At 42.6% G+C, this 13,738-nt stretch overlaps 1 protein-coding gene across 1 annotated transcript in view; it reads right to left on the reverse strand.

Moving 5' to 3' along the window:
• ADGRF5 (adhesion G protein-coupled receptor F5) overlaps nucleotides 1-13,738 on the reverse strand; it is a 34,686-nt gene continuing 20,948 nt past the window's right edge. Inside the window, exons 16-22 of the mRNA XM_075497147.1 lie at nucleotides 12,648-12,844; nucleotides 11,496-11,672; nucleotides 8,713-10,080; nucleotides 7,722-7,763; nucleotides 7,562-7,621; nucleotides 2,743-2,827; nucleotides 1-1,363 (exon numbers count right to left, since the gene is read on the reverse strand). Of these exons, the coding sequence (XP_075353262.1) occupies nucleotides 1,284-1,363; nucleotides 2,743-2,827; nucleotides 7,562-7,621; nucleotides 7,722-7,763; nucleotides 8,713-10,080; nucleotides 11,496-11,672; nucleotides 12,648-12,844 (2,009 nt within the window). The 3' untranslated portion in view covers nucleotides 1-1,283. The remainder of the gene's footprint in view (nucleotides 1,364-2,742; nucleotides 2,828-7,561; nucleotides 7,622-7,721; nucleotides 7,764-8,712; nucleotides 10,081-11,495; nucleotides 11,673-12,647; nucleotides 12,845-13,738) is intronic.

Consider the following 13,738-nt stretch of genomic DNA (forward strand, 5'->3'; position numbering starts at 1 on the left):
TCTTCAGTCATCACCACTGGCCCATACCAAACCGTCACACATGCCTGTAACGGTAGGCAACTGTTTCCCATTCTGGTTCATCCCAAAGTCCTGGGAACAGGTTCACCACTGGTGAGCATAGGCCTGATTCCCCAATAACCAAATGGGGCTGTAGCACCTGACAGCAGTATTTGATATTGGCCTCAAATCTAAATCTTCATGATTCCATCTATCGTATTTTACATTAAGTTTTGTAAGATTTGTGTGTGCTATAAATACTTTGCAGGCTCTCTCATAGCCGTCTGCTTAAGACAGGAGTCCTGCCTTTAAAGGTATACAGGCTTGGAAATAACTGATTCCACAAATGTAGTTTTAGAGCAATAATTTATCCAAAACCTTTCATCCTTCCTGGCACATGGTGGTTTATATTCAGTGCAGAGTTGACTCTCTGAGCCCTCCAAGTGTGATTCTCCTCTGAGAGGAGACCCAGACATACAGACTTTACACAAGATACTCCTTGCATATTTAACATTACTATGCATTAAATAAATGCAGTCCCCTCTGTGGTAGAGGGCAGCAACCATCTTTGTCTTACGACATTACATATCAAGGGAAGGACAATTATAGTTAAGGATATAAAGCTTTCTTTTCTTCAAAAAAGTGCACATGGAGCTTTCAGTGCATTCCATCTGAAAGAAGACCACACAGGAATCATCATGGGCTTCATTTTATCTAAGTCAAAAGTGAAGATCTGAAATAGACCTTTCAGTTGTGGATCTTTGGTTCCAGAAAGTCTTAAATAGAAAGTGGAGAGCTCTATACCCTATTGCCTTTCCAGACTCTAATACGAGGGCAGAAGAGAAGCTGTGAGGCACTTGTGTATCTACACAGGCCTTTGGAATCATTCAGAGAGTTGGTAGGGGAAATACTAAAACCACTGGACAACAGCTGTATATAGCACTGCAGTTCATGGCTCAGTATTGCATAGTGCTAAGCCCCCTCTTAAAGGCTGAGAATTCTTCACTCCCAATGTCTTTACCAGCACTTGAAGGCCTTCACATCCTTCCAAGTTTGAAACATCTTGTCATCTCTTCTGGGGTTGGCAGCCCCTGTAAAATTCCACCTCTCAAAGCTTCCCTGCCTTACACATTAACCAGAAATTATTATTCCAGAAGAGTGCACCAAGGCACAGTTCAGTGAAAGTGAAGCTGTCCACTTCTTGATGACTCACAGGTGCTTTTTCTGTGTGTCTTGGAAAGGGCAGAGGTCCTTTCAGAGTTACATGATTTAGCATTTGCAGTGGCTCAGTTAAGCAAAGAATATGACTTGGAAGTGTTTTCAGAGGAAGAGCTGGATGGCTCTGAAGAAGATACTCTGTATTTTCCTGCAAAACAAAGCATAGTGGTTAGACATAAGGACGGATAGCCTGGGATATGTTGGCACTGCAAAGTAAGGACAGTTAGATCTGTCCTGATGACCCAGGTGGCTTTGACTTGGTCTGCTGCCCTGATACTAGCTAGATTACAGCAATACCAGCAACCACAGAAGTCAGTGTGTTTGGTGACACAGCCAGGATATGTCAGCTTGAACTGACAATCATGCCATAGCGTAGTAATTTACTCACACAAATGGAGGGACTTAGTGGTCCTCCTTGAGCATGGGGATGCATCTAGAACACATAGAATCACAGAATCATTTAGGTTGGAAAAGACCTTTAAGATCATCGAGTCCAACCATTAACGTAGCACTGCCAAGTCCACCACTAAACCATGTCCCTCAGCACGACATCTACACATCTTTTAAATACCTCCAGGGATGGTGACTCAACCACTTCCCTGGGTGGCCTGTTTCAATGCTTGACAACCCTTTCGGTGAAGAAATTTTTCCTAATATCCAATCTAAACATGCTCTTGAGATGAATCCCAGCTCCCTCCCTCTTGTTACCACAAGGCTCTAAACTAAGACCCAGGTGCACAGAGCCCAAGAGCAGAGTGTGGAAGAGAGTGCTAATAATATGGGAGTTTCAGGTAGCAGCAACATGGGCAGTTGTGGCAGTTGTGGGCAAGTGTCATTCTTGTGGTGGGAGACTTCTGTATCTGCCTAGTGTACTCATGTAAACTTACTGTAACACAGTCAGAGACCAACTTCTTGTTCCATTATCTGACTAATAAACAGACTCTTAAAAAGCAGTTGCTTGCCTACATTAAACTCCTTCATATCCCACTTTGACCAAATGTCACCATCTTCTCTGAGCAATGGTTGGATGCAAAGATTACACATTTAGGAATGAAATTACTCATATTTTAGCAATGCTTCTTGCAAACTAAAGGCATAACTGAAATGGTGGCATCCATAAAATGACTGCCAGAGAACCTTTGAACAGATACAGAACAGAACCAGATACAACTCCAAGGTAGTGAAGAGTGCCCAAACAGTAAATGAACTGAGGAGCACTGTGCCATGATATCATTAAGCTCAAAACAAAGTTCAGTTAGTGGGTTTTAGAATTGGTGAAACATGCCACCGTCCAATACTTGTTTTAGTGTTAGACAATTATGCTGCTGGCGTTATGCTACAATCATGAGCAATTATGCTAGGGATTCCAAGGACTTATTGCAGTTCCTTTGTAGAAGATTAAACACCATCTATGGATGGATGAATAGACAAATAGATTGATAGCTATCAGGACAGACAGACCCTGAGAGTGAGAACGCAGGCAAAACCTTGTTTGTGCTTCAGTAGGAGAGATCTATTGTCACATACCTGTTTTCCCACATAAGTTGTTAAAGGTTCTTGAAAATGGGTAGCTCATAGCAAGCATTGGTGTCACCAGGATCAGGGAGCTTGACTGTAAGAGAGAAAATTGCTTTTTGTCAAAAGCCTAGAACTTTCTTTGTAGCCACATTGAGGGGGACAAAAAAGGTTACAATAAAATGTTGTTCAGTAGTACAAGCAGGCAATCTACAGAGGGGCAAGTTAGATGTTTGTGAGGCATCAAGTTCACCCATTTGCATGTTCATGATGGCGATGAAGGAAATCAACTTTAAAAGAAACTACAGGACACAAACAGCCTGTCTCCAACTGTTGGCCAGGGAACATGGCTTAGGCTCCAGAGTCTGTCATATCAGACAGTACAGAGTTCTGGTCCCTTATCTGAGGGAGTATATCCATTAAGATAGCCAGAAAAACTAAGATTTGTATGCTAGTGGATGGTCGTTGAAAGCCAATAGCCTGAGATAATCAGAGGCAAATTTAACTTGACACACTAGAGGGCATTGGAACACAACTCTCTACGGTCCGGATGGGAAGGAATAAACTTTTTGCTGCTGAAATGAAGTTTCTTTTTTAGTTCTGGAGTGGTTTGAGAATTTAGTGGGATTCCTCCAAAAGATGTGTCAAAAAAAAGTATGGAAAACACATCTTTTTCTGTTCAATTTCTCTCCATTCATTAGGTTGTACCATAGTGGGGGAAATTAGGCAGTTTTGTGCACTGTCACCTATATCATAAAATGGTAGAGAAAGAAGGTAAATGAGTCACATCTAAAAAGTTTGATCAAAGACTTTGATCTTGCTTTATTTATTCCTTATCAGCAGAACTGCCAAGGAAATATACTGATTCCCATTCCCTGGGGCAGCTCCTACAGTGTCAACTGGAGTTGGAAGTGTCTGGCCCAGGAGATTTTGTCTGAAAAGGAATTCAGAATTGGGGTCCAAAACTTAACAACTTGTTCTCTCTACTTTATTCCGCTGGATGTGTCAGTACAGGAGGGAATGAAGAAACCGACATGTTTAATGATATTCCTGCCTTCCTTCCAGTTTCCTGGGAAAAAGGAGTTCTCCCCACAGTCAGAATAGCACCACAGTGAGTAGATGTCATTTTCAAGCCAGAAAGAAGGAATGGCACTTTAAAAATGCATTAGGAAATGTTCCCAGACCTGGATTTCCAGGAGTAATCCTCCTGCAGAAAATGCTGGAATACTTGGAGTACCAGTTAAAAAAATTCAGGTGGATGATTCTGGGGATCCTAAATGGAAAAAACGTGAAGCAGAAACTGCGTCTTTCCTGTCTTGTCCTGACACAAGATCTGAATGTGGCAGATGGTTGCAGCACTTAAAGCTTACAGCGCTGCTCTGCCTGGCTAATCACAGGCTGCCTCCTCCCAGGCCTTCAGCACATTGCTGGAGGGGACACGCAGAGAGGTCAGTACTGGGTCCAATACTGTTCTAACATCTTCCTTAATGATATAGATGATGGGAAAAGTGCACCCTCACCAAATCTGCAGATAATACAAAACTGGAAGGAGTGGCTGATAGATGAGATGAGTCTGCTGTCATTCAGAGGGACCTCAACAGGCTGGAGAAATGGGATGGCAGGAAGTTCAGCAAAGGGAAATGTGAAGTCCTTCTGTCCCTGGGGAGGAACAACCCCATGTACCAGGACATGCTGGGGGCCATCTGACTGGAAAGGAGTAGACAGAGCCAGACTTTTCTCATTTGTGCCCAGTGAAAGGACAAGAGGCAGTGGGAACAAGTAGAAATGCAGGAAATCCCACTTAAGAAGAAACTTTTTCACTGTGAGGGTGGTCAAACACAGGAAAAGGCTCCACAGACAGATTGTGGAGTCTCCATCCTTGGAGCTACTCAAAATCCAACTGGACACGGCCCTGAGCTCTAGCTGGCCATGCTCTGACTGGGAGGGTGGTACTAGATGACCTCTGGAGGTACTTTCCAACTTCAGCAATTCTGTGATTCTTGTGGAAGCTGGAGTCATTCGAGCCAATGCTGCTCCTCTGAGCTGGCAGTCCAGCCTTAATGGACTCCTTAATTCCTTAGAGGCTATGTACCCATGTATCTCAATTATGCTGTTTTTTAAGTCTGCTTCCCAGTTCTTTAGCAATACCTCTACAGGCTTTTCTGAATAAGCCCTGTTCAGATACCAATATAAAACTAAGCTCTACTGTCATATAAGAGTGATGCTAGCATTTACCACCATTTTCTTTTTCCACCCCAAGTGCCAGCGGTTAGGTTCTGATGTCTTCAATCCCTTACCCATCCTGGAGTGGCTTCTTTGGTGAGGGATTATGGATGCAGAAAGTGTAAGATGAAACAAGCATTTCTGTGTTAGAATACACAGGGTTATCCATCCTCATGCAGCCATCCCAGATAGAGGTATTTTATTCCTGTTGGCTGAAACTTTTCTGTATTCTGTGTCTGGGAATGTGGCCCCTCTTGTGCAGAAGCAGAGATGAACACGCCTTTGGCATCAGCGCGAAGAGGATAACAAACAACTCTTGTAGCCACGACGTCTTCAACCAGCAGAGTTCTTTGTGAGGTGAATATTAGTCCATAGCCTCAGCTCTTGGCTCCCTCCTAAGGCTGTAAGACAAGTCCTGGGTCGCTGAGGCTGTGACCCACCTGTGCGTTGGCCTCCTATATTCTGCTTTAGAGGTTTGTCAAGCCTCTTTGTAAAAGCAGTTCATTCTGTGGTTTTACTCCTTTGTTCACACTGAGAGGCTGTTCCCCCAGCCTCTCTAATGAGTACTGGTTGCTTAATGCCATAAGCAGATTTGCACTTGGTTGGATCCAAGGATCCTCTAGACCGGTTGCTTCTTATCCAAAGAGGGCCACAGCAGAGGCCCTAGGGAAGAGTTTTACAGAAGCAAAGTAAGCTTGTAGCAGCAGGTCTTCAGAATGTTCTTTCCACCTCTGGCTGTCAGAGGTACAGGGACTTCTGGAGGCAGAGGCAAGGCCTTGGTGTTTAATAGCCCTTAATGGCCTATTAAGCTTCCACAAAATGAAGTAAACGATAAGAAAACCTAGGAGAGTGTCAAATATCCCTAATGTCCAGGAGCAAGGAGGTCTAAATCTCCTTTGCTTGCTTTGAATCTGCCACTCATTAGGGTCAGGCCTGGTCCTTAATTATCAAACTGGATGGCTTATTTTCTCCATGGCCTCGTAGCAGCATACATTGCTTTTACAATTCCCCATCAGTTGTCTAGGCTGAAGTGTGCTATGTCGTTCTAGCACAGCAGTCATCCCACCTCTTCGGTACTTGTTCTGCTCCGCATCTTTCCAATTGGGCTATATCTTTTTTGAACTGAATTAAGCTCATTTGTCCCCTTGCCAGCATTTTCCCGTGGCTTAAATAGCTCTGCCTCCCTTTAGGCATTTTGGATGAAAGGCCTATGGTGCCATGAGATCTGTGGAGGTGAAGGACGCATGGAGAGAGGAACCAGGAGCTGCTAAAGATTAGAAGGTGTGAAGGGAGCAGATGCATGGCTGGCACAAGACAGTAGCTGCATGGCTGCCCAGTCGCTTACAGCAGCTGAGCCCTGTTTTACCCTTTTCAAACAGCCACTGAGCATTTTTTTTCAGAGTCTTGATCTCTGGAGCACAAATGGAAATGGAAAAAATTCCATTTCATCATAATAAAAAGCTTTTTTTTATGGTAAGGGTGGCAAAACACCACAGCTTTTTGTCGAAAGAGTTAGTGGATTCTCCAGCTTTAGAGATACTGAAAACCTGATGGGACAATGTCCTAAGCAACCTACTCTAGTTTATCTTCCTTTGAGCAGTGGGTTTGGACTAGATGATCTTTGGATGTTCCTTCCAACCTCAACTGTTCCATGATTATGTGCCATCTCTGTTCAGCAGGAACACTGCCCATGTTTCTGTCCTAATTTTATTCCTCAGCAGTCATTTTCCTGAGGCACTGTGCAGGCTTTATTTTTTCTTCTAAAGATGGAAGTGGAACTGTTTTTCCCCTTTAATGTGAATGCCTATCCTGAGCAGAGGCATTTCCAGATGCCCATTCAAGCTGTGCTTCAATGCAGGGGGGAGTGCAAGGGTCATTGGGCCAGAGAAGGTCTCTGGAGATGGAAGAGAAACGTTCCAGGATCTTCCTGAAGAATCCAGTCCCTGTTTGCAATGTATTCTTTCTTTTTTTTTTTTTTTTTTAGGCACTGAATGTTTTGGCTTAAATGCAGGTATTTGCTGGGTATGGAACTCAAGTCTCTCCTGTTCTAGAAGTGTTCCAGGACACTTAGCTCCAGAACCACATTCATTTATGTTCTATCTTTTGCTCGTTGAAATCTGAGTCTTTGCAACACATAGACATGATTTTGACAAAAGATTCATACTTCCATTTTCTGTTCCCAGCATAAAGTGGAGGCTAACCTGTCTCCTTGTCTCATGAGTTCAAGTCACAGTATCTCCATCCTTTCCTGCTCATAGCTGAAGGGCATCTTCCCCAAGAAGTTCCCTTTGCATTTCTCTTAGGTTGTGAATGAATAATGGTGCCACTGAAATTTTCTAACTTAAGGTTTCAGTTACATTTTGTGGTTTATTTCTTGTGAAATTTAGAACAAATGTCCACCAACCTCATTTTTTACCAATTCTAAGTGAAATAATGAACTTTGAAAAAGGGGATATATTCATATTTATATTGTTAGTGTCTTCTCTTTCTCTGACTAGTTCTAATAAATAATTCAGAATATGAAGTGCATTTGACTTAAAAGACACTTGGAGAATGTTAGACTATTCAGCAGTAACTCTGAAATACATTCTTAGGTCAAGGATCTAACCTTTGTTTGCTGCGAACTCCATTTGGACATTGAATTCCTCTTCAGCAGGGCTTCTTGTATCTATTTGTTAAAAACAAAAAAATCAATCAGTAAATACAGCAATTATGTTCAAATTCCAACAGTATTTTCACATAATATAGGAAATAGTTTGAATTCTTACCTTCTTGTCCCAGAGAGTCCCAAACACCAAAATGAATAATCCCTAGGAGACAGATAATTACATGCAGTTTGGTGACACCAACCTTTTAATTGCAGTACCTCATAATTATCTCAAACATTGTCCATGTTGACTATTTAAACTCCAGACTCTTTCAGAGAGGGCATTTTCCTAACTGCATCTCACATAAAGGACTGCTGATGCAGTGGGAGTTCTCCAGGCCTGCCCTCCTTAAACTGTGTGTATATCTGGTCTACAAAAGTGACACAGATAGTTTGCTAGCACTAAACATATTTGGAAGAAGGGACCTTTGTGTATGGAAGACATGCTCTGCTTATGCTCCCCAGATAAGCTAGCAGGCTCACAATATAAAAGGCAAGTGAGTTTGGTCTGAAGCATACAATTTTGAGGCCATTCTTAAGAGACAGAGTATACATAGCTATTGTGTCCTTAAGAAATCCTGTTGTATTGGGATCCTACTGGCCACCTAAATATGTTGTTGTAAAAATCATACTAACTGAAAACTCCCAATCATGTGTATTTTGGTCAGTTCTCCTCTCTATTATTAGTACTACTCAGCTGTCCTTGGTGACTTTCATGTTGTTTATACTCCCCCATTACTTGAACCCACAAGAGCATAATATAATGCCTCCAGATGCACTTTAAATGAGACCAGATATGCTGAAGCTTGCCCACCTGAACAGAATAGGGCTTCATTCAGGAATGAAGTTCTTCCCAGCTACTGGCAAAGTTGGAAGTTATCTTTATGTCAGCTTTATCTATAAGGCACATCTGTTTATGCAGCTGAGAATGCAAAATACTGCTGAATTCCTGGAATGGGTTTCCCAAAGAGCCCTTTGGGAATGAGGATGTGTAAGGCAGCCCTGAGCTTTCCCAAGCTGTTTTTATTCCCCCTCCAAGCACAGCACTGCAAGAATGTCACTACATGTTAAATGGCATAGAGGAAACAAAACCATACATATGTGTAACTCACCTGCAAAGCATTGAGCAGAGCAAAGAGGATGTGGAAAGCTCGATGGCTGTCTTTGATGACAGTGGCAAAGCCAATTCCCCAGGTGAGGCCTAACAGTGGTGTCAAGATGGCCACACTTTTGCCAATTTGAAACAAAGAGTTCCTCTCCTGCCTGTTTGACCTATCCCCAACAGCTGGCCTCAGTATTTTTATTATAACAACTGCGGTGATGAACAAATTCATGGCCACAATGATCAGGGCAGGTATGACAAAGGCCAAGAGAGCTTTGCTGTCATTCCAGTTGAGCCAGCAGACACCCCTTCTGGTATAATTGTTCCTTGGGAGTGTGACAGCGATGGTGATGACTGCAATGACAAAGGGGCACCCATATCCCAGACAGAATGCCACTGCTTTCTGAGCGGTCTTGCTTGTGTTATGTAAGATGAAGACCAGTCTGTAGAAAAGAATGAGGCCCAGGCTGAGCATCCAGAAAAAGGCACACAGGTAGAATAAGTGGATGAAGAAGGTGGCCACAAAACAGATACCTCTGCTCATCTGTTGGTTTTGGTCATTGATGGAGGCAGTGACAATGAACCACATGTCAGCAATCAGCAGTGATGTAGCTATGTTGAATATACAGACATGGCGCATATAGGAGGTTGTGTTGTTTGTCACGTATTTCCAGACTAAGGATTCAATTATAATGCAGGCCACCAAACTCAAGATTGAAATGGCCAGGCCAATGTAGGTAATGTAATCTTCAAAGATTACCTGGGAGGATTTATCAGGTGACATCAGAATGGAGAATGCTGTCAAGTGATTGCAGGAGCAAATGACATTATTTTCTACCTCTGTGGGTGTGCAACCTTGAGGATCCCAGCCCCCTCTGTTTTTGTCGAGTGTGACGTTCCAAAAGACACACTGGGGCATCGTTAGAGATGAGTTTTTCTTTGCAAAGGTCATACTAATACTGAAATTCTGGATTTTCTTGCTGGTCACAGTTGTTATCAGTAAGCCGTTCACATACTCGGGTCCATTGTGGGGCAAAATATGTCCAAGTTTTGAGTACATCACACTGACAATGGTTGAACCTTGGGTTAGATCCTGAATTGCAGTTTCGCCAATGAGCACATTAACTGTGAGGTTTTCTGTACTGCGGAAGGTCTTATTATAATCTGTGGTGCTATTTTCTGTGACAACTATACCTTGTAGCTGAAGGGTGTTTGCAGAGACAGGAGGAATGGTATTATTAACTGGTTGGAGGTTCAGGGAAAAATTTTCTACTGAAGACAGTAACAAAGAACTTTTGAGTGTCTCCTCTTGATTCAGCTCTTCCCAAACTTTAGTTGTGGAATCAGCAACAATAAAGTTCACTGTGGAGAGGAAATTCTGAAACAAAAGAATAATGCTGTTACTGAAATCCCATACAAATCATTGTTGTTTCTGATGGGAATTTCTGAGTGGTCCTAGAATTGCCTTTTGAAAAAGCCCAACATTTTCTTATTTTGCTCAATCCATGTGAAACCTTCAGCTGTTAACCCTCTGCATGCTCTATTTTCAAGTTAAGGTTTCCAGAAGTGGAGCTGCGTGGCTTTTTTTTACATATTACTTAGTATTTTTTATTCTCCAGCCTTCTTTCCCTTCTTTCTCAGCCTTTGTGCTATCTTTGATTTCTCGCTCTCTCCCATGTAGGGTTCTCCAGCTACAAAACATCAAGTCTGTTTGCACTTTTCTGCTCAGAAGAGCAGTGCTTTTCCTCTGTACCTCACAATCAAGGTTTCCAAGTATTTCAAAGATATGTTTTTCCATTCATTTGTTGTAACATCTAATTGATTTTCCTTGTTTGATCCCTGTCCTTATTTCAACCCTTTTTTTATATTTCTGCTCCTACTCATAGAATCACAGCATGGTTTTGACCTTTAAAGATCATCTAGTCCAACCCCCCCGCCATGGACAGAGACATCCAACCTGACCTTGAACACTTCCAATGATGGTCCATCCACAACTCTGCGCAACCTGTTCCAGTGTCTCATCACCCTCATTGTAAAAAATTTCTTCCTTATGTCCAATCTAAATCTACCCTCTTTCAATTTAAAATGGTTGCCCCTTGTCCTGTCACTATAGGTTCTGGTAAAAAAGTCTTTGTCTTTCTTATAAGCCCTCTTTAAGCATTGAAAGGCCGCAATAAGGTCTCCTCAGAGCCTTCTCTTCTCCAGGCTGAACAACCCCAACTCTCTCAGCCTTTTCTCATAGGAGAGGTGTTCCAGCCCTCTGACCATTTTCATGGCCCTCCTCTGGACCTGCTTGAGCAGGTCCATGTCTTTCTTGTGCTGGGGACCCAAGAGCTGGACGCAGTACTGCAGATGGGGTCTCACCAGAACAGAGTAGAGGGGCAGAATCACCTCCCTCGACCTGCTGGCCACGCTTCTTGTTATGCAGCCCAGGTTACGATTGGCTTTCTGAGCTGCAAGTGCACACTGCTCGCTCATGTCCAATTTTTCATCCATCATTCCTTGTCTTTTCCTCTAACTTAGAATGCTAGAGACATTTATGGGTCCCTAGAAGATTTCTAGTTGCTAAGCATACAGCAGTCTCTCTTTCATGCACAGGCTCCTTGTCTTCATTATTTTGACTTTCCATAAACTCTTCTGTATCTTTGCTGTCATTTCATCTTATTCCCATAATACTTTCCTGTTCCTGACCTTAACTAACTGTGAAATTTCTTCAGGAAAAATGTCATCCTCTGTGACAAAAGGGGCCAAAGGGCTTGATAAGTATAGGTAAGACTTAAACCAAAACCTTACTTGAATAATGTGCTCCTCTGCATCTGCTGGGATAGAGGAGACCATATGCAGGATGGTAACGATTGCGCCTAGGTTTGCAGAACTGTTTAGTATGCTTTGCTCCTTTCCTGTCTTTTCCTTAAGCTCTTCAAGGTACTTAGGTAGCTTTGCTCTTGCCTCAGGACTGTTGACCAAGGACTGGAACAGAAGATAACAGTGCATTACATGTGTGCAATTTGCCTGGAGCTTGATCCTCCTTCATAATGGCTACCCCATACTAGTAAAATAAACAGAGCCAGGGTCAGTCTAGACATGCTGGTAGTGTTCAACTCTCTGACCTTCCAGAACAGGGTATCCTAACTGCCTATTGAGAGTGGTCTCTTGCCTGTGGTAACTTGTAGACTGCTCCTGGAAATTTCAGGGGAGAAAATAGTTGGCCTGGGCCCAAACTATATGAGGGAGCAATCTAGTAAGTTAAGAAAATATATAATTGCATAGCTGTACCTCTGCCTGGGACCTTGCTGTGCCTAATTTACTAAAATAAACATAGTAAATATTTGATGAAACAAAGATAATTGTTCTCATCTAACCTTACTGAGAGAAGGGTGACTCTGGATGGTTTGTAGAAGTGAAGAGCACTACGATAGGATACCTAGGCTAAAAACCGAGGCCCAGCACCTACCTGTGAAGTGTAGTGGCTGAGAGGGCATGCTAAACAGGGCCTGGGTCTGAGGTTGGGCAGTGGCCCAGAGTTGTCCCTACTGCATCGTTGTTGGTGTACTCTGTAGCATGCTTTGGGCTTGTGCCAGCTAGCGTTCACTGAGGCAATGCCTGAGCATGGTTCAGGGAACACCCCAGGCCAGCGACTGCTCCCGCTGGACGCTATGAATAAAGTCACCTTGTCTGGGGGAGAGAGCGTTCGTGTGTATGGATATTAGCCATGCAGTGCCACATGCCCTCTGGGCCAGAGAAGGGGACCTAGCCTCTTTCACTGACTTGTGTAAATATAGCCAATCATTCTTTATATATTTTAAAAGATAGTTTTAATCAAATATTTGATTTTGTAATGCTTCATATATTTTAGATTATGTTAAGGAAAAAAACACCCAACAAAAATTTTTGCCCTCTCCTATCTGCCCCCGCCCCAACCTCTAGAAAACTCATAAATGTTACCTCGGCACTAGTCAACAGGTTGTTTACTGGTACAGACAGGCAGTCATTGCTTTCATTCTTCCATGATTTGTTGGAGCACTTGAAAGTTTTATTGCCTCGGGTAAAACCATGTGGATCACTTGGCTCATAGCATGGCTTTATTAATGTGTCCCCTTCTCTTCCAATGCCAAGGCTGTCTGAGCAGGAAACTTCCTTATCTGTATTGAGAAAAAGACATAGACGTAGAAAACTAAGAAGCAGAGAGATGAATAATTTACCCCCATCAAACCTGTGACCTCCTGAAGTTCAGAGGCCTTTAAATTAGTTAGGATTTCAGCTTGCTCTCTTCATTAATTATGACCTTTCAGGGTGTATATGTCTTGCATTCCCAATTTTTTTGAATCATGAAATTAAAAAGGAAATTGAATAAAGCCCCTTGTTTTTGACTACTGAATCAAATCAACAAACCAATACCCAAAGTTTTAGGATCTGTCTGTTAGATTAGAGGGTTAGATAGGGGTGGAGTGGGATTATATTGACCACTATGTGAGGAGTAATTCACACCAAGTTTATTCTGCTAAGGGACTCAGTGCTGCTGTAGCACTAATAGGAAATTCATTAAGACCTTGATAGTGAGGCCTCAACATCTTTTTGATGAACAGTGAGTCTTGTTAATTGGCTTTGATTGGGTTAGTCGTATCAGTAAATATCTGCTGATTAAAGTAAATAAAGTGTCTGCATATTTATTGCCTAAGAGAGTGAAATCTGGCCAGATACCGTGATTCAACAGTAGGCACCACTACCGTGGAAAAAATAAAATTTCTGCATTATGGAGATGTCCAATATTTCCTTCTTTCCAATTTAGAATAAGAAGCTGAAATATCCAAACTCTGGTCAGAATTAAACATCAAAACTGGATTTAGCAGTGTCGAATTCTAATTACCCAGCATTTCCTGCACAGCTGACTGGAAGTTGGGTCTGCCTAGGTCTCTGCAACACCTCATGGAGCTTGCCATTCTTGTGTTTAAAGTGGATATTCTCTCCCACAGGCTGACCTCCTGAGCTAGATGACTTCTTCCTGAGGCACCACAATCTTTTATCCTTGCTAAATT

This window comes from Mycteria americana, chromosome 3 (assembly GCF_035582795.1).
Source record: "Mycteria americana isolate JAX WOST 10 ecotype Jacksonville Zoo and Gardens chromosome 3, USCA_MyAme_1.0, whole genome shotgun sequence".
NCBI classification, from domain to species: domain Eukaryota; kingdom Metazoa; phylum Chordata; class Aves; order Ciconiiformes; family Ciconiidae; genus Mycteria; species Mycteria americana.